The 21,243-nt window shown below is 35.5% G+C and overlaps 1 protein-coding gene across 1 annotated transcript in view; it reads right to left on the reverse strand.

Annotated features, from left to right (window-relative positions):
- LOC121378933 (sperm-tail PG-rich repeat-containing protein 2-like) overlaps positions 1-21,243 on the reverse strand; it is a 117,989-nt gene that overhangs the window by 4,243 nt on the left and 92,503 nt on the right. The window contains exon 11 of the mRNA XM_041507327.1: positions 20,750-20,868. Within this exon, the coding sequence (XP_041363261.1) occupies positions 20,750-20,868 (119 nt within the window). The remainder of the gene's footprint in view (positions 1-20,749; positions 20,869-21,243) is intronic.

The following is a 21,243-nucleotide window of genomic DNA, read 5'->3' on the forward strand; positions in this document are numbered from 1 at the left end:
CTAGTATATCAAAGGTCATGGTATGTGATGTCCTGTCTGTTAAAAAGTGCATATAAAAGAGCTCTTGTTGCTAATGGAAAATGTAGCAGGTTTTCTCTATGTGTTACAATTGGCAAATATTTGATATCCAATAGCTGATGATTAATAAATCAATGTGCTCTACTGGTGTCCTTAAACAAAACAACTTTTACCTGTGTCTGTAAAGATTAAGATATATATGGTCTTATGATATTTATCTAGTGTGAAAGACAAGAAACCCATAGGTGTGTTGTGCATGTGTTCAATTAACCATCTATTTTAATTTTCATATAAGTCACACCAGTATAATATTTTGTTATATATCTGAATAAGTTTACCCATTAATATGATCAACTCCATATCAATATAGAGCATAACTTGTCTAAACCAGCTACCCCTTAAAACTTTACTTTTTACTAGCTCTCAATATTCTCTGGTTTTGAGGGCTTTTACTGCCCATATAATATCATAAAAATAATAAAATTACCCCCCCCCCAAAAAAAAACAAAAAACAACAACAACAACAAACTAAACAAAAAACAACAATTGTCAGAAAGAAAAATCCCACATATGAGACAATCTCCCCAATGCTTAAATATCTTAAAAAGTGATATACCCGATTCAACAAGCTCTGCTCTGAATACAACCTGTGTAAAATTTCAACTATATACAGCATGTTCCGTTTGAACAATAATGTTGCCCAAAAGAAATATATCATGGGACTGCTCCAACTGCAATTTTGATGAAAGTAGGTGATAAGAGAGAAATGTGTGTGGAGTTTTTTTTGGATCTGTGATCCCCAAGATTGGCCTGCCATGCAGTGTCCTCATAAAAACAAATGAATGCTTTTCCTACAAGCAATGTCAGTCTAGCATGAAATGTGCACGCAGTCCATTTTATGACCTCAAACTTTTGTGCTCAGGTAATCGCCAACGAATATTTCAAACATGGAAGACGGTTTTCACAAAGGTCCTGAAATCTTTTATTGTGATTTACGATAAGTGGCTGCAACTGCAAATGCTATCGACTGTTTGGTATCTTTGGGCAGAATTCTTATCAGCGACCTTTATGTGTTAACGAATGCCACTGAAGTTAATTCTATTGCATTTTATAATACATGAACTACAATAACCTGGTGTTATCTTAATTAATTATAATGCTAGTATTTCCCCTTTTTAGATTTTCATAAATCTCACGGAAATTTATGGGTTGTGGTTATGTGTTTTTCTGGCTGAAATATGCCCTTACACTCTTTCGTTCCGACAACCTGTAAACACCTATTATTGGCAATATATAATTGTGTTTGGTTGTAACGTGAAATGGAGAGGTTGTCAGAGATATGACTTAGAATACACAACTGGTTTTGTCCTTTTAACTTGTTATTTTCATGTAATTTATTTTTATGGTTATATCCAGTTAAGATTCAAGCACACTGTCCTGGGCAGACACACATCAGCTATCTTGCCTTTCTGTCCAGAAAAGAAATTAATTATAATGATTAGTGGTTAGTGAAATTCAAGACAGTGTATTGGCCATATATTTTTTTCCCTGAGCTGTATACTCATCTACACAATGGTTTAACCCTTTCATTCATTCCTAGACATTTTCACTATACTGTACAAGTGAAGGTTGTCTATTTGAAAGTGGTTGGGATGGGATCTAGCTCAGACAAAGGTCGTGGTATGTGCTTTCCTGTCTGTAGGAAAGTGCATATAAAAGATCCTTTACTGAATTAGGAAAAATATAGCGCGTTTCCTCTGATGACGAGTCGGAATTACCAAATGTTTCACTTTGACATCCAATAGGCAATGATTAATTAATCAATGTGTTAAATAAAACAGAGAGACTTTTTGCTGCTAATGGAAAATGTAGTGAGTTTTCATTGAGACTATTCATCAAAATTACCAAATGTGTGGCATCCAATAGCCAATGATGAATAAATCAATGCTCTCTAATGGTATCGTTAAACAAAACGAAACCTGAAAGTGATTCACAGAGTTGAAAGGGTTAACATCTAGCTGCGTCACCAAGGATGGTTTTAATTAGTAACTTGCACTGGGAGGAACACAATGGAGGAAGCTTTCTACAATTATACGGATACCACGTCTAATGTGAGAACAGACAACAAGATTCAGTTACCACACGACCAATACCTGGATTACCTGTAATTAAGCTTTCCCTGTAATTAACTAATGGCTTCGGAAAGCCAGGTAGCCGTCAGGACGAAGCTATGGAGATAACATCATGACCAGGTAATGGAAAGATTACTTTTATGACTGCTCGGCTTTCGTGTGTTTTATGTCATGCATCAAAAAACAAAAGCAACAAAAAATGCATCACCATTAAAAAAGATGGAATAATTAGCTTTATTGCTGTCTGGCCTTCGTTGAAGACAAAAGACTGAACAAAACACTTTGTAATAAATGAAAAAATGTGTCTCTGTTTAGCCCTGAAAGTGGAAATTTGATACTCATTTGGAAAATATTAAAAGAGTGTTGGGTAGTAATAAATCATACAAGTAAAGGTTCTGCCCTTCCTATTGCATCAATAAAGTTAATGAAGCTGTCTCTAATAGTGCATGCTTTTCCGCAGTTACTTATTGTTGAAATTATTGTGTAATTTGATAAGAAAATGGAAATATTATAATTTATTATATTCACAGATATGAAAAATATGCAGAAACCATAAAAGTAATATTTAGTGATTTTTTTGTTCTATTTAGCTACATGTATTGTTATTAGTAAGCAGGTGAAATCACATTGTGCTCCTCAATCAACTACTTCAAGTTAGTACTGATATATGAACCCAGACTGGATAGCATGGTCACTATTGGCCTCGACAGTATAGCAGTTAAGTCACTGGTAGGTACTGGGTTCGCATCCCGGTACCGGCTCCCACCCAGAGCAAATTTAATGACTTAATGGGTAGGCGTAAGGCCACTACACCAACTTCTATCTCTCTAACCACTAACCCATTGTCCTGGACAGGCAGTCCAGATAGCTGAGATGTGTGTCCAGTGTGCCCAGGACAAGCATGCTTAAACCATAATTGGAAATAAGCACAAAAATAAGTATAAATGAAATGAACACAACCACCTGCATTCACCAAAGCTGGCATAGTGTAGCTTTTAGATTTTCACAAAGTACATATTATATATCTTCTGGAGAGAGCCGAGGTGTGTGCCCATGACAGCATGCTTGAATCTTAATTGAATATAAGCATGGAAATAAATATAACGAAACAAGCATGACCACTGCATTCACCTAAGCTAGATTTTATATATCTTTTCTATCCGATTAAAAAAAAAATTACATGCTCATATACCACGAAAGTTTTGAGCAAATCCACCCAGGGTTCGGCCTCTGGAGGCCAGGGGCCCAACTCGGGGCAGAGATTTAGTTGGGACAATTTTGACTTTATCCAAAATAGGAGAGGGGGCTTTATAATTTATTTGCATCTTGGCCAAACTAAATAAACTAATTATTAATTTATTTATATAATTTTGGACGCATTTTAAATCAGGCATTTCTTTTCTAGGTAGGTTTTTTTTATTATTTTTTTTTTTTTAAGATCACCATAAAACATGAAATACATGAACTCTATTGTTTTTTTGTTATTTGTAGCAGAATGTTAATTAGTGTTCAGTTTGTAGTCAGTAATAATTGGGTTAGTGCCATGTTATTCTGTGACCAGCACTGGTCACATGGGCAGGAAAATCCCTTTGTGCATCAGTGAGGTCTGGCGACGGAAACAAAAGCAGTAAATCGTCGGGTGACATCACGCTGGCTGCTGGTGAATCAACAGTAGTCTCCATGAGCTGGCAAACTAGATATGGCTCATATTCCACACATTGCGAAAAATAATTTTGAAAAATAAATCACCTGCACTTATTTATAGCATTTGGTTTTTCAGTCCAAAAAAAAGATTCTCCTCCAAAATGACAAAAAGTAAAATAAAGTAAATAAATTTTTTAAAATATATATCCCAAAAATCATGCTATAAAATTAAGTAAGCTTAACCTAAAAAGTGCTCCAAAAATATGTATTAACAAATATTATATTTTAATTTACATTTCACACTGCACAATTTAGAAAAAAAATTCCTATTGTAAAAACATTAGTGTTTTATTACATTTATTTTATTATTTTTTAAAATCATTTTTATTAAATATATATTTCAACATATAAGTAACATTTGTTTGAATTGATAAAACAGCATTTTTTTTTTAAATGATGAATTGATGAATTAAAAATAAGAAGGAAATACTGCATTGAAGGATGGGATTGCTAACAATCTCACAGAAACAACCACAATAATCACTGGCAACGTCACTCCCAACCAAAAATGATTATACAAGATACATAACATAAATAATTTACTATAGGTTCATATATTTTAGATTTATTTAAATGCCTACAAAGTACATTTAATCAAGATGCATGCATGCTGTCCTGAGCACACACCTAAGTTACATGGTCTGTCATCCCAGGACGGATGATAATGGACAGTGGGTTTGTGAAGGAAGTTGATGTAGTGGCCTTAGACTTCCCTTCCAAGATCTGCATACACAAACTCCACACAGGAATCAGAGGGCGGGAACATACCGGTAGTCCACTGGTAAAGTGCGTGCCTGATGTGTGATGGATCTAGGATCGATCCCTGTCAGTAGGTCCATTGGGCTATTTTTTGTTCCAGCCACTGATTCACAACTGGTAACAAAGGCTTTCGTATGTACTATTCAGTCTGTGGGATGGTGCATACAAAAGATTCCTTGCTGTTATCAAAGCGTGTAGCCCATGGAGTGGTGGCAGTGGGTTTTCTCTCTCATTATCTGTAACGTCCTTTATCCATATGTGTGATGCCAAATGACAATAAATAAAAATGTGGTTGACTGTGTCATTAAATTAAAAAAACAAATTCCTTCCTTCCTTTTCCTGAAATGGAGACAGTACTGGGACATACACTTCTAGTCTTAAACGTGATGGCTTAACCACTGTGCTGGTCACTGAGACCAGTGAGGTAAAGTTTGTTTGTTTTCATTTGTTTAACGACACTACTGGAGCACATTGATTATTAATCATCAGCTATTGGATGTCAAACATTTGGTAATTTTGAAAAATTCTGAGAGGAAACCTGCTACATTTTTTCATTAGTAGCAAGGGATATTTTATATGCACCATCTCACTTTATATGCACCATCTCACAGTCAGGATAGCACACACCATGGCCTTTGATATACCAGTTGTGGTGCACTGGCTGGAACGAGAAATAGCCCAATGGGCCCACCAACGGGGAGATCATGTTGTAGACACTATTCTAAAATGTCACAATGTACGACATGCAATTTGGACATTAAGAAGCACACATAGCAGAAAACCCCAAACAAAATCTATGTTGCAGCCCCTACTGGGATATGATCCAAGTACCTACTAGTGTTAAACCTGATCACTTAACCACTGTACCATCATAATGTACGTCATACAACATGGCCATTATTAGGCAGCACATATCAGAAAAAGATATCACCAACGGTGAACTTTGTCTCTTTTAAGTACCATTCATACAGATTGCCAAAGTATTAACAAGAGCACAAAGTTTGGGATTAACATCACGAGCGTCTCTGTGAGACCGCTAAATGGAAGATCGCATGTCATAATATTGTGTAGAATGGTACTATTATGGAAGGTAAACATTGCATAACACATCTTGATGGAAGAAAATTAGATTAAGTCGTACAGCAAACAGAAAACTGGTGCTCCTTCATAATAGGTGGAGAACCCAAAGGAAGACTAATAACGTGATTGAATGAATGAATGAATGAATGAATGTTTAATGACACCCCAGCACGAAAAATACATCGGCTATTGGGTGTCAGACTATGGTAATGGAAACAAACAAGGTGATGATCAACATCAACAGAAAAATTCAAGATATAAATAAAAACAGTGTAAAGAACTGTGCAAAAATACAAATACAAATATCACAGATAGATACTGACTTTTACTCTAAACTTCAATAACTTGATTGAGTTGTAATACTTCTATTATGCAAGAATTAAATTGAGTCAATAATTTATATGTATATATATATCTATATCTATCTATCTATCTATCTATCTATCTATCTATCTATAAACAAAATTAAAATAATTTGATGATATATGTGTACATATTATTTTAACATCAGTATCTTTTATTTATTACATGAAAAAAAAAAAAGTGATAGAATTTTGTATTCAACGTTTTACAGCACTGTTTCTTTACAAATCTGACATGTTCAATTTATTTGATTCAATTATGTATTAAAATAAAAATGAAGCCACATTTCTGATATGATGAAAATTATAGATATTTTTCTTATTCTATTACTTTATGTAAAACTTGACATTTTGGCTGCCAAACCCTTGCAGTCATTGATGGGTAAAGAAATCAGACTGACACACAAATGAACCTGCATAATAGGATACCTCTTATAACAACCACTTCCATAAATGGTGATTCACATATAATATGCATTCTGCACATATTATATATTACAACTTATGTATGAAGCTACCTTGTATTTAAAGGCTAGAACCAGTAACAGTTATTTTTTTAATGACACCACTAGAGCACATTGATTTATTAATCATCGGCTATTGGATGTCAAACATTTGTTAATTTTGACATATAGTCTTAGAGAGGAAACCCACTACATTTTTTCCATTAGTAGCAAGGGATCTTTAATATAGACCATCCCACAGACAGGATAAGACATACCATGGCCTTTGATATACCAGTTGTGGTACTGGCTATAACGAGAAATAGCCCAATGGGCCTACCAACGGGGATCGATCCCAAACTGACAGCACATCAAGTGAGCGCTTTACCACTGGACTATGTCCCACCCGTGGTGCACTGATCATGTCACTGATATGAACTCTGAAACAACTACACCAAAGTTTCTTTCACTAACCACGATCAACTAACCATTAACCCTGACCTGATTAGGCAGTCAATATAAATACAACTGATGTTTGTGCCCAGGGTAGCGTGCTTAACCTTAATAAGCATGAAAATCATGTTGAAATAAATATTTAAATACTGGCTGGTCAGTAAGAGAAACCTATGCAGTGAAAGTAGGTTTGCTGGCTTGGCCACTTCTTAATAAGACCTTTTGACTAAGAAACTTCACCCATCCTGGCTAAGCCACTGCTTAATAAGACCATCTGACAAAGAAACTCTTCACCTATCCTGGCTATGCCACTGCTTATTAAGACCATTTGACAAAAAACTATTCACCTATCCTGGATATGCCACTGCTTATCAAGACCATCTGACTAAGAAACTCTTCACCCATCCTGGCTTTGCCACTGCTTATTAAGACCATCTGACTAAGAAACTCTTCACCTATCCTGGCTATGCCACTGCTTATTAAGACCATCTGACTAAGAACTCTTCACCTTTCCTGGCTATGCCATTGCTTATTAAGACCATCTAACTACGAAACTCTTCACCCATCCTGGCTATGCCTCTGCTTATTAAGACCTTTTGACAAAGAAACTTCACCCATTCTGGCTATGCCACTGTTTAATGAGACCATTTGCCTAAGAAAAGTTTGACCGACTGGCTATGCCACTGAGAACATTTGCATAAGAAAGTCTTCACCTACCCTAGCTATGTTACTGTGTAATGAGACCATTTGCCTAAAAAACTCTTCACCCACCCTGGCTATGCCATGCACTACTTAATGAAAACATTGGCCTAAGAAACTCTTCAACCACTTTGGCTATGTCACTCTTAATGAAAACATTGGCCTAAGAAACTCTTCACCCACCCTGGCTATGCCATCACTTAATGAAATCATTGACCAAAGAAACTCTTCACCCACCCTGGCTATGCCATCACTTAATGAAATCATTGACCAAAGAAACTCTTCACCCACCCTGGCTATGCCATCACTTAATGAAATCATTGGCCAAAGAAACTCTTCACCCACCCTGGCTATGCCATCACTTAATGAAATCATTGGCCAAAGAAACTCTTCACCCACCCTGGCTATGCCATCACTTAATGAAATCATTGGCCTAAGAAACTCTTCACCCACCCTGGCTATGCCACTACTTAATGAAATCATTGGCCAAAGAAACTCTTCACCCACCCTGGCTATGCCATCACTTAATGAAATCAATGACCTAAGAAACTCTTCAACCACTTTGGCTATGCCATCACTTAATGAAATCATTGACCTAAGAAACTCTTCACCCACCCTGGCTATGCCATCACTTAATGAAATCATTGACCAAAGAAACTCTTCACCCACCCTGGCTATGCCATCACTTAATGAAATCATTGACCAAAGAAACTCTTCACCCACCCTGGCTATGCCATCACTTAATGAAATCATTGGCCAAAGAAACTCTTCACCCACCCTGGCTATGCCATCACTTAATGAAATCATTGGCCAAAGAAACTCTTCACCCACCCTGGCTATGCCATCACTTAATGAAATCATTGGCCAAAGAAACTCTTCACCCACCCTGGCTATGCCATCACTTAATGAAATCATTGGCCTAAGAAACTCTTCACCCACCCTGGCTATGCCATACTTAATGAAATCGTTGGCCAAAGAAACTCTTCACCCACCCTGGCTATGCCATCACTTAATGAAATCGTTGGCCAAAGAAACTCTTCACCCACCCTGGCTATGCCACTACTTAATGAAATCATTGGCCTAAGAAACTCTTCAACCACCCTGGCTATGCCATCACTTAATGAAATCATTGGCCTAAGAAACTCTTCAACCACCCTGGCTATACCACCACATGCCTAATAAACCCAGGCTTAATGCAGGTATAGTAACATAGCCTCACCAAACTTCAAAATGCAAAAGTACAACTGTATTACTTTTCTATCTATCGAAGTGAAGTACTTATTTCAGTGAAAGAGATCACAGTAAGTCCAGCCTAGCGTAGATTTCTCACTTTTCAATTTCCGGGTGATGGATTTCATCTGCTGATGCATGTCCGCAGATCATAAAATGACAACATGTTTAATGGGGCGACAACACAATACAAACAATTCATAATTTAGCTTGAGAATAAAGAATGAAAGATACAGATCAAGTAATTTGTTAAGATATATTTTGCATTGATACTCCGCTTCGTCTGGTCTCTATTACTCCCTGGGGCCAGTGAAAGTCGCCGGCACTTGTGTACCCTACTCGGGGATAAATTATTCATGGTCATTTTCTTCATTGTATAAATAGAAGAATTCCTTAATGGGCAATAAACAAAAAATATAATGTTGGCAATAACAATAAAAATTGATTAATATGGATATTTTGATAATGGCGTCTGAAAACAAGTTTAAATTTAATTAACTTTACTTTGACTGCATGTGATTATAATAATGTATCCAATATAACTGTTCTACCCAGACATCTGTTTTGTGAGATGGCAAGTGGTGTTATTAGTACATAAAGCACAGGACACGACCTGGGTCAGTTAATTCTTCTTGCCTTATTTGAAATACAATAATCCGGATCACTTTCAGTTAAACTAAGAGCACATTCTAATTTATTTTACCACATTTTTACAGAAATTAAAATGAATTAATAAATTAACATGCATCATACTGACAGATTCATAATAAATTATGGGGGCTTTTAATTGTCCCTGAGTGCCAAGTAAATTGTCTGCCGTTTGGGGTGGTAACCAATTTAAAAAATTATATTTCATGCAATTAAATTATTTTTTTAAAAGTAGGCAACCAACCTAACTAACTGTAATCGTAAAATTTAGGACTAACTGAATTGTTCAGTATTGCACTGCAATTTGCTAAACTGGTTTCAGAGATCGCTACACAATTTTAAAACATTAAACAGTAGTTGCTGATCAATTTTCAATTGACTAGAAATGTTGCTAATCAAAATTTTAAAAACTAAATGATCCCTGATTAAGAAGTCAGTTGTCTTAAGATTTCATTTTAGAAAACTTCCTCACCAGACTATCATTTTTGAGGTGTGTGATTGTACCTCTGCAAACTCCTAAATTCAATTCAAGACGAGCAAAATATCATGCCCCTCATTTGAACAAACTGCACTTACCTTCTAACTCTAATAATGTTGAGAAGCACGATTTTCCTGTCCTTGACATTTTAAAGGAGTGTGATTTTTCACTACTGTATTTTTAAAAAATGAAAGTCTGCCTCAAGTGGTGTTTTAATATTTTAAAGAAGTGAAATTTTTCACTTCTGTAATTTTAAAAAATGAATGTCTGCCTCAAGTGGTGTTTTAATATTTTAAAGAAGTGAGATTTTTCATTATTGGGTTTTTCAAAAATGAAAATCTGCCTCAATAGGCATTTTAAAATTTTAAAGAAGTCAACATTTTTCACTCCCGTGTTTTCAAAAATAAAAGTGTACCTCAAGTGATGTTTTAACACAGGTTGAACTGTAGTTGTATATATCACGCTGACATGAAAAGAAATTAACTTGTCATATGCACCTACAGTGAAACCTCTCAAAACCGGACCCTCTGTAAACCTGAATTCCCTCAAAACCGGACATTTAAAAATCAGTAAAGAACTTAACCTCACTAAACCGGATACCTCTTAAAACTGGATATTTTACTTAATTCCAAAGGTGTCCGGTTTAGAGGGGTTTCACTATATATAAGAAATGGATTCCATTCAGGAATCTGAGGTCACAATGACATGCTTTTAACAATGGTGAAATAAACATACATAACATCATCATATCTATCACTATTCTGTCTAGTTAATAATGTTATGGAAGCTATTTTAGTCTGTTTTGTTAACCAGTATATACCACAGACATTGTTCAAAGTGATAAACACATAACTGTCACCAACCTGCCAAGGAATCATATTTTTCAATAAATCTGTACATACTTAGAAATGTTTTAACCATTTTAAAAGTACATACTCTTTAATGTTCAGAAATCACCCTGACATCTCAAAATTGCAAGTATCTTAAAAACAGTTATTAATCTACTAGCATGTAATAAAGCCTTTATAACAAATGAGGAAAATAAACATATTTAAAAAAATCACAATTCTGATATTATTTCATGGATATTTTGACAGTTACAAAACAATGAATGCTATTATAATTATGTCAGAACAATGTTTTGTACACACTAAACTGGAAACAATTTTTATTCCCCGCCCCCCCCCCCCCCCCCCCCCCCCCCTTACAAAATCTTTTAATATTAGGGTTGCCTCTATAATGCATGTTCCTAACATCATTGGGATAAAATAGCAATGTCTTGGCTCAATTTGTGGCTATTTCAAAGGTTACTGTTTCTGTTTTTATATAATGGGACAGAAATGTAATCATGTTCCTGAAGTGGATGGGACACAGACCCCCCCTCACCCTCAATCCCCAATAACCTTGGTTCTTTTGGACTTGCTAACAAATACAAACTTGAAGATTGAAGACAATTTATAATTTCTCAAATATCCCCAAACACATCAAACATCAATGCTGTCGATGAATAAACAGATTTTAAATACCCAATGAATGACAGCAGGAGTAATAAAATCTGACAGACATTACATACGCATTGGGTGGGGAGGTGGGGAGGGAGAGAGAGAGAGAGAGAGAGAGAGAGAGAGAGAGAGAGAGAGAGAGAGAGAGAGAGAGAGAGAGAGAGAGAGAGAGAAAATGTCATGTATTTGTTTGACATGTACATATCTAGATAAACTAAATATTAATCTGAAGCCCTGGAGGAAACACTTTTAAGATGTTTGAAAGTTTTGACATGGCTTGAGTGACAAACACCTCAGAATACTTTGATGAATGTCACAACGCCCTGCATTTATAACAAATACAGCCTACCTTCAACTTTCCAATCTTTATCACCGATGTATTCCCTTGCTCATAGCAGTTAGAGACAAATTGGCATGTGACAAACTGATGATTGTGTTTTTGAATTAACACTGCACACAAAACAAGAATTAAAGGTAATTGTTGGCCTGTGTTGACTGCAATTTTGCAGCCACTGCTATAATATGTAAATCCCATTTGACTTCATGCATAATCAAAGAAAAAGATTGAGAGAAAATAATTTTTGCTTTTACCAGATTAAGTTATGCAATTTTAACAAAACTGATATAATATGTAAAGTCCATTTGACTTTGTTTAATTTAAGAAAAAGACTGAGAAAAAAGAATATTGGCTTTCACTAGATTAAGTTATGTAATTTTAATAAAAATTCTGTTAATCTTTTAGAAAACCATGCTCTTTATATTGTATAATGGTTAAATGTGATTCCTGAAGAGTTCAAACAGAATTTACTGTGGCATTGCTGTTATATATATATATATATATATATATATACATTAATGCTCAAAGTCTGAACAATGACTTTACCAAGATAATGGATTCTGTTACCGTTCATTATAACCAATATCAAAACTTTGTACTACTAAAAAAACCCCACCCTGTTTTTAATTTTAAATATCATTCATAAAGTACCAGTTACACGATCAGCAAAACAATGCCAACATCCCTATCAACAAATTCCATTAAAATTCATTACCTTTCATTATAACCAATATCAAAACTTTGTACTACTAAAAAAAACCCACCCTGTTTTTAATTTTAAATATCGTTCATAAAGTACCAGTTACACGATCAGCAAAACAATGCCAACATCCCTATCAACAAATTCCATTAAAATTCATTAAAATTAAATTCCACTTTGAAGGGGAAGTACCAATCTATCAGGCTTGCAGGGGAAATAACTCTGCCATATGAAACATTTTAATTTGAGTGGAGAATATCACAACTGAGATTTTAGTATTGTTGTTTTAATTAGTAATATATGAATAATTTTTTTTTTAAAAGAAGTGTTTTTGAAGTGTTTTTGAAGTGTAACATATAGTATATAATTCTATATTGTAGCACTGCTTTATCTAAAATATTTAAAAAAAAAATAAAAAAAAAATAATAAAAAAAAAAATGGCTGTAGTCAAATCATCAGATGTTTATGGCACAACTAAATGGCAGAGAGATCATTTGTCCAGCTAACTAACACTCTGCTCCTGCTATCTGGCTTAACAAGCAAACAAGATAAAAATACAAACACCCAGCAGAGGAACACATATTAAATTGTGTCCTACCGAAAACAAAGCCTGGCCTACATGCACCCCACTTGGATGTTACATTTAGACACAGGGCAGCACAGTGGGTGACGGAGAGATCAAAGCTTCAGCCAAGGCAGCACATGGTTCCATCATTATATTTATCCATTAAAACAGAGCTGGTCCCTTATTTGCAGCCAATTTCAAGCCCTATCAGTTGCTTAAATGGGAAATATATGACAACTGGCATTTCCACTCCCATTGTTAGAAACACGATATGTATACCGAACAAGTTGGATAAAATCAGCACACAACAATCATATAATAATACAAGGGATAAACTTGGAGAGATTATATGGGGATGAGTGAAGGAAGGGATTAAATGAGGGCAAGTGAGGGAAGGGATGAGTGTGTAAAAACTAAAGGGTATGAAATGAACGGATGCCTTTTAAAGGATTTCTATTAGAACTTGTAACATGGGCAGATGTGTCTAAACCTTGAGAGTATATAGATCAGAAACATGGTCTTATGGTGAACTTTTTTCATCAATTAAGGACAGAGGCAGTTTTCAAGCAGCTCTCAAATTAGGAATTCTATAAAAGCCACAAGTTTTCATCTCTGTGTCTCAAATTGTACTATGGGTTGGCATTGGAATTAAAAAAAAATTGGGGGGTCTGCAAAATTGTTTAAAATTTATTCTGTGGGCAAGGGATATTTACAATAACACCGCCCCAAAAAACCCTCTCCCTCCCTAATCTTCAATATTTTTTATATTTTATGGAACTGCCCTTAAAACTGTCATATTCCTGTGACTAAAATCAGAATGAAAAATGTCTCTTAGTGTACGTTTCGGCTGATGTCAGATGGACTGATAATCCAACACACTGTGATTTATTCGTGTCAAGATGTGACCTGTCTGGAGGTAGAGAAATTCATTTAAAAACTAGGAAATAACTGACATTGACAAGTTCCTTGTATGTACATGATCCCAATGATAAGATTATGTTCCTGTAAATGCAGCGTGCATGTGTGCAGATATTTCACAGCTTGACATTTCCTGCTGTACTGATGACTGTTATTTTAAATCATGAATAAATAGGTACAACAGTAAAAGTCCATGCTCAAAGGTAGAAGATGCAGACCCTGTCATTTTGAGTTCCATTGAAAAAAAAAAAATCTACCTTGAATAATGTTTTTAAAAAGATGCTTTAATGGTGATAATGATGATAATTATGATAATGACAAGGATTGAAATTGGTGAGAAACAGGCAGCAAATGCCATTCAAAATGGACAATATGCTTCCTGATAATTAATGAGTTTCACAATCAGTTTATGCTTTCCATAGTATTCTAAATATATCCAGAGAGAGAGAGAGAGAGAGAGAGAGAGAGAGAGAGAGAGAGAGAGAGAGAGTACCCTTTTAACATGCCCCTATACCACTAAGGTTTCGGGCAAGTCCATCCCAGGCCTATATCCAGAATTGTTAATTGTCAGTGATAATATATACCATAAGCTTTTATCCATGTTTCATCTCAAATAATCCACCTTTTTGTTGAAAATTGTTTATACCCTAAGTCTAATAAGGAGTCTAATTTGCAGACTTATTTTTGTTTAAAGAACTGGGGCCAAATTCACTAAACTCTCGCAACTTTGCAATCTCGCAGTGCAACGCTAAAATACTTGCAAAGAGGATACTTTGCTGTCTAGCAGAGCCTAAGTGAGCTTTGTGAATTAGGACCCCAGCTCCTCAATTTTTAGCATTTAATTCCAGATTAAAATGTTAGAATCAAAGACAGCTTCTCACTCCACAAAAAGAATTTTGAGCCTTAGATGATGATGATGATGATGATGATGATGATGATGATAATGATGATGGTGTCATTTATTTTCATGTTTAAGTAAGGTTCAACCATGTCATCTTCTGCAAGCAGATCAGCTGTCTGCTAGTAAGCTGTCTGTCCAGGATAAAGATTAATGAGCTAGTGTGTGAGAGGAAACCCATTGTCACCACATAGGCTACGCCTAATGATTAACAGCAAGAGATATTTTATATGCATTTTCCAGCAGGTAGAATAGCACACACCATATCCATTGATATACGGTCGTGTTAGAACTGGAAGTGACCCACTGTACATTTGTCACTGAGCTAATTCCTGTTTCCACACCAGTTAGAACACAACATATGATTACACAGACATATCTATTTTTCATTAATGAAGACCTATGATCAACTGATAAAATCAGAAACCAAAGACTGCATGTTATCTGCTTCTATACACAGGTTATAATTATATATTTCAATTTCAATGGTGGTATAAAAAATATATATAAAAAACCCCAAAACACTTGGGCCTCTCATTTTCCTATATATTTTCATTAACATTTCTGGGATAGCTTTGATAAAATACCTAATGAAAAAGATTGTAGATATTTAGAAATGAATGTTCACTTGTGAAAAACAGAACTTCAAAGCATTAATCTAAATGGGATTTTATTTAGGGTTGGGTTTTTTTGAAGTGCAAACTATCAAATTTTTAAATTTCCTTTGGTCTTTACTTTGTTGATTTTGCCCGAGGTGAAACATGGTTTAGAATAACATATGAAAAGATGTGCTGTTGCCACACAGCCTATTCCTTCCTATCAGCAGTGAGAGATCTTTTATATATATTTTCCACTAGCTGGAACAAGAATTTCATGGCTCTATTGAAAAGATTCTCTTTTAACACCCTTTTCCCTTTAAACCCGGCTCCAAATGGGGGATGGACACTGAAGATGCATTCACTTCATAATGGCTTGTTAAAAAAAGTGACTTGCTAATTTAAATTAATCTGTTTCTAATCACTTCATAATGTAAATGTCACACACACATGCATTACGGGTTGTAACCGAAACCACCAGGCACGTACATTTCAAAATGCCAGGTAAGCCGATATGAAATTGAGTAAATGAAATATCACCAAAAACCATCAGCAAATGACTACCAACTAATCCATTGCTGCTGACCCTCGTGTTCGATTGGCTAAAAGGAGGTGATGTTCTGATACTGGGCTGCGGATATGGTCACAGATGACAGGACAAAACGTGGACTGGGATGGAGGTGACATGGGGTCAGAAATTGAAAACTTTGAAACTTCATTATAAATGCATTAATCTTAGGAATAGACATTCTCGTTGCATGTGCGCTTCATCTTTTGTCATGACACTATCTCGGTTTTCAACATCTGAGTATCCACGACATAGGACACCACTTTCTGTCCAACATCCCATTACTGCCAGGGTCAAAGGTCACAAACAATCATGTGACATGCTATAAATTATAAAATGTTTTTTGAAACATATTTTTGGATTAAACTCCAAGTCAGGGAATATTTTGTTCAGCACTGCCTACAGCATCGCGATTCACTAGGCAAGTTTAGAGACTGATACACAATTTAAAAACATTTAATCAATTGTTTTCGACAGACTAGAAATGTTGTTAATCAAAATTTTGAAAACACAATGATCTCTGTGAGTCTGTGTCCAGTATAGGCATGCTTGAACAATTTTGTTTTTATTTGAACAAATTAAATGTTCACAGATAAAACAACAAAAGAAAACAAATTAAAAGATTACAAAAAAGAAAGAAATATATTTCTGAAAGTTAAATAAAAGAAAAACAAAATTGTTCCTTTATTAACAATAAAACATGGGATTGCAAAGTACGAAATACCTAATAAAATTTTAACAGCGGTGTTTTATCAATACAAACGGTCATTACACAGAATTCTGACATTTACGTTTTCAAAGGAAGGAAAACTATAAAATACTGTGATGTTCAAAAGAACAAGGTTTATGGCATCACTATAGAGGCATCTAATTATTTTTGTTTCTAACAATGAATATTTTTGCCTTTTAAGAAAATTAGGTTTGGTAATATTTAGGCAGTAAAGTTTATTACAGCATACATCAGTCACTGCGGGCCGGGGGAAATTATCCACTGATCTGTCTATGATTACCATTAGCATTTTATTACTTATCGTATCAAGCTGGGATGATGGTCTACCTCCATGACATCAAAACAATTAACTATCATTATGTAGATAGAATTACTTGAATGTACTTTAGAAGTAGATTAAAAAAATTCATTTGTAGTTAACATATGCATACGTGTATCGTATGTATGTATGTATGTATGTATGTATGTATGTATGTATGTATGTATTGATATATGTATGTATGTATTGATGTATGTATGTATGTATGTATTGATGTATGAATATCTATATATTGTGTGTATGTCGAGGTTGAATGTTACATACATAGATATTAATGCACTAGCGCAGGGGATAATTAAATCCTTTCTGGCCTCACAAATTGTCCCATGCCGTTGCTGGGACTCGAACCTGTGGCACTGAATCGTCCGCAAATTGCAAGACTAACCACGATACGCTCTGAGCTATCGAAGCTTCCATAGAAAAGGAAGTTCTTTAACTCAACCATATGCATGGGGCCTACAATCTACGCGGTCGATCCCGCTTACGTGCATGAAACAGTGGGCAGACCTGGCACTGGCTAGTATGTATTGATGTATGAATATCTATATATTGTATGTATGTCGAAGTTGACTGTTACATACATAGATATTAACACACTGGCGCAGGGGATAATTAAATCCTTTCTGGCCTCACAAATTGTCCCATGCCGTTACTGGGACTCAAACCTGTGGCACCAAATCGCCCGCAAATTGCAAGACTAACCACGATACGCTCTGAGCTATCAAAGCTTCCATAGAAAAGGAAGTTCTTTAACTCAACCATATGCATGGGGCCTACAATCTACGCGGTCGATCCTGCTTACGTGCATGTATGTATGTATGTATGTATGTATTGATGTATTGATGTATTGATGTATAAATATCTATATACTGTATGTATGTATGTAATGTGAGTGTGTGCATGCATGTGTGCATGTCTGTCTATAAACAGGTAGGTAGATAGCTAAGTCAGCATGTAAACAGGTAGGTAAGTAGGAATTGATGGATGGATGGATGGATAGATAAATGAATAGTATGAGAACGAGAAATAGCCCAGTGGGCTTTATTGTAATTTATTACACTAGATGATGTTTAAGACATATTTAACGAATACAGTCAAGCCTGTGTTAAGCAGCCACTACAGTAAGCATCAAAATATGCCTTTAAGACAGGTGGTTGGTTGACACAGGTCAAACCTGTATTGGCATAAAGCATTCTACTCTTTCTGACAGGAAGTGGGACACAGCCCGGGGGGTCAGGCAATGAACAATGATTGTTTTGCAGAGAGGGGGTCTACATGTACTTACTTAAATGTTACAAGGGCGGGACGTAGCCCAGTGGTACAGCACTCGCTCGATGCGCGGTTGGTCTGGGATCGATCCCCATCGGTGGGCCCATTGGGCTATTTCTCGTTCCAGCCAGTGTACCATGCATGACTGGTATATCAAAGGCCATGGTATGTACTGTCCTGTCTGTGGGATGGTGCATATAAAAGACCCCTTGCTGCTAATCGAAGAGAATAGCCCATGAAGTGGCGACAGCGGGTTTCCTCTCTCAATATCTGTGTGGTCCTTAACCATATGTCTGACGCCATATAACCGTAAATAAAATGTGTTGAGTGTGTCGTTAAATAAAACATTTCATTCTTTTTTCTTTTAAATGTTACAAAAAAGCCAATTAACATTCCTTTTCTACATGTTATTGTCTCTAATATCTTAATATTTACAATAGCTAAGCATATTAAAAAATGGGTATCATCATTTATATTGCAATATTATGCTGTCTTACTTTTGGCCGAAATTTTTTACAAAAAATGGCTGCAACTTTGCAACCACAGCAGTAATTTGAAAAACAACAACACTGATTTAATGCTATATTCCTTCAATAACCAAAAAAAATTAAAAAATTCCTTGTTCTATCTTTTATTTTGCACTTGAAGTGAATGTGTCTGACCAGCCTGATCTGTTTGTCAAATGAGCAGGTGTATAAAACATGTTACCATTCTTTTACTAAGGGAAGTAAAAACCTGGCCTGACACTTAACTCCAGGAAGATACTATCTGACTTAGCTAGGACACTTTATTAGCTTTTCCCCCACCGATAGATATTTGATCTTTTCCTGTCAGTGAAGAGATCTTTGAAAAATAGGCACTTTTAAATTTACGGCAGTTGACGTTTGTTTATTTGATTGCATTGGAGCAATTTTTGTTGGTTATGGAAGGCAGATTTTTATGAGCATGATATGGGCGGCAGAAAAATTTGCTCAACTCAAGTGAGTCATTGAATTATCATTCAGTTTATTGATGTGAATGGTTGGCACACGAGGAGGCAAAAAGCCAAACTGTCAATTGGAGTGAAAAAAACACTTTATTTTTTTTAAAGTGCATTTTTTCATGAACTCAGGCAGTTATTATTTTTAATCTGTACAAATCTTTATACAGAGATGCCATACTATTAACAGAATCATTTTGTAGCTAAACATTGGGATAATAATTCTAACACATGTAAAATACATTTATATTTCAATTTATAATCTATGATTTCCCATCACATTTGATTTTTCTTGGTTGGAAACACTTTGACTGGAATACTTTATTCCAGAACAAAAAAAAAGAGATAATAATCTAGTTGGATGAATTAAAAAAACCTCAAAATCCCATGTACATCTTGCTATCAGAAAACTACTTCTTATTTCCATTACTAACATTAATAATTATGAATAATAATCACAAGGAGAAGATAACTCTATATTGCATTTTTGTCTACATGTGGATATATAATGATAGAGGATCATAGTGAACTTGTTAACTCTTAATTAATATGTGAATAAGCAGAATCCAACAGTCACAGAAAGCCAAAACAAATCGGGAACAATACAAGCCCTATTCCAAACAGGGTATGCAATTAAGAGCAATGAACTATTGCATATCTAGGAATAAACATCAATAAACTATAGTGTATTCTTGTTCACAGGCAGCATATGTAATACTATGTACATCTGACAATAAGGCCATCATAGCTTCCAATTTCAGGTCTTCGTTTGGTACATTTTAATCTGCAAAACCTCTATATTTAATATACCTGAGTTTTCAATTGGTAGCTATTGAATTTGAAAATACCTTGCAGTAATACTAAGACCATAGCTCTAACAACAATTTTATATCTGTGAATGATGACCCCAGTTTTTCTGTCTGTATAGTGACTATGCAAATAAAAAAACCCTCATGAAACCATTTTGTTTGTGGGTTTTTTTTTTTAAAAGAAAAAGACTATAAACTGCCTCCTGCATATTAATACCCACCTGAACTGTCCTGATTGTTGCAACCAATCAATGCATGTTGAAAATCTAGTGATCAGAATGGATATGTTTGAAACGAATTTTGGTACGAATTAAGTTTCTATTTGTTCGAATCGAATATCACCAGGCAGGCTCTGACATGGAACCCACAAGGCAGAAGAAAAAGAGGTTGCCCAAAGAATGCATGGCGCAGGGACCTCCAGGTGGACACCAAGAAGACAGGATACACCTGGAGGCGGCTTAAAACCAGAACCCAGGACAGACAACTCTGGAAAACTGTAGTCAATGGCCTATGCCCCAGAAGGGACTACGGGCATAAGTAAGTAAGTAATTACCTCATAAGTGCCAGGGCCCGGTCCTTCACTCTTTAATTCCTTAAACCTCTTGTCCTTCGTCACCATCAAGCCTTTCTTGGGATCAAGTTCTGATGAAGGGTGGTCATATGCTCCTGGACCTAGAAAGATAGCAACAAGATTTCACTTTAGTTTCAGTGTAACTTTGTTTGTCTGTTTTGTTTAACGACACCACTGGAGAACATTGATTAATTAATCCTCAGCTATTTTTTTAACATGGTTAAAATCTTAAAAAGACAACCGAGTTCATCATAATGGGCAATTATGCAAACTTGGTATTTCTGACAAGTAGTCATCAGAAAAAAACTGCTACATTTTTCCTAATGCAGAAAGGGATCGTTTATATGCACTTTCCCACAAACAGGAAAGCAAAAACCATGGCCTTTGACCAGCTGTGGTGCACTGGTTGGAGGGAGAAAAAAACCAATCAGTTGAATGGATCCATCGATGTGGTTCGATCCTGTGACCAAAGCACT

This window comes from Gigantopelta aegis, chromosome 8 (genome assembly GCF_016097555.1).
Source record: "Gigantopelta aegis isolate Gae_Host chromosome 8, Gae_host_genome, whole genome shotgun sequence".
NCBI lineage: Eukaryota > Metazoa > Mollusca > Gastropoda > Neomphalida > Peltospiridae > Gigantopelta > Gigantopelta aegis.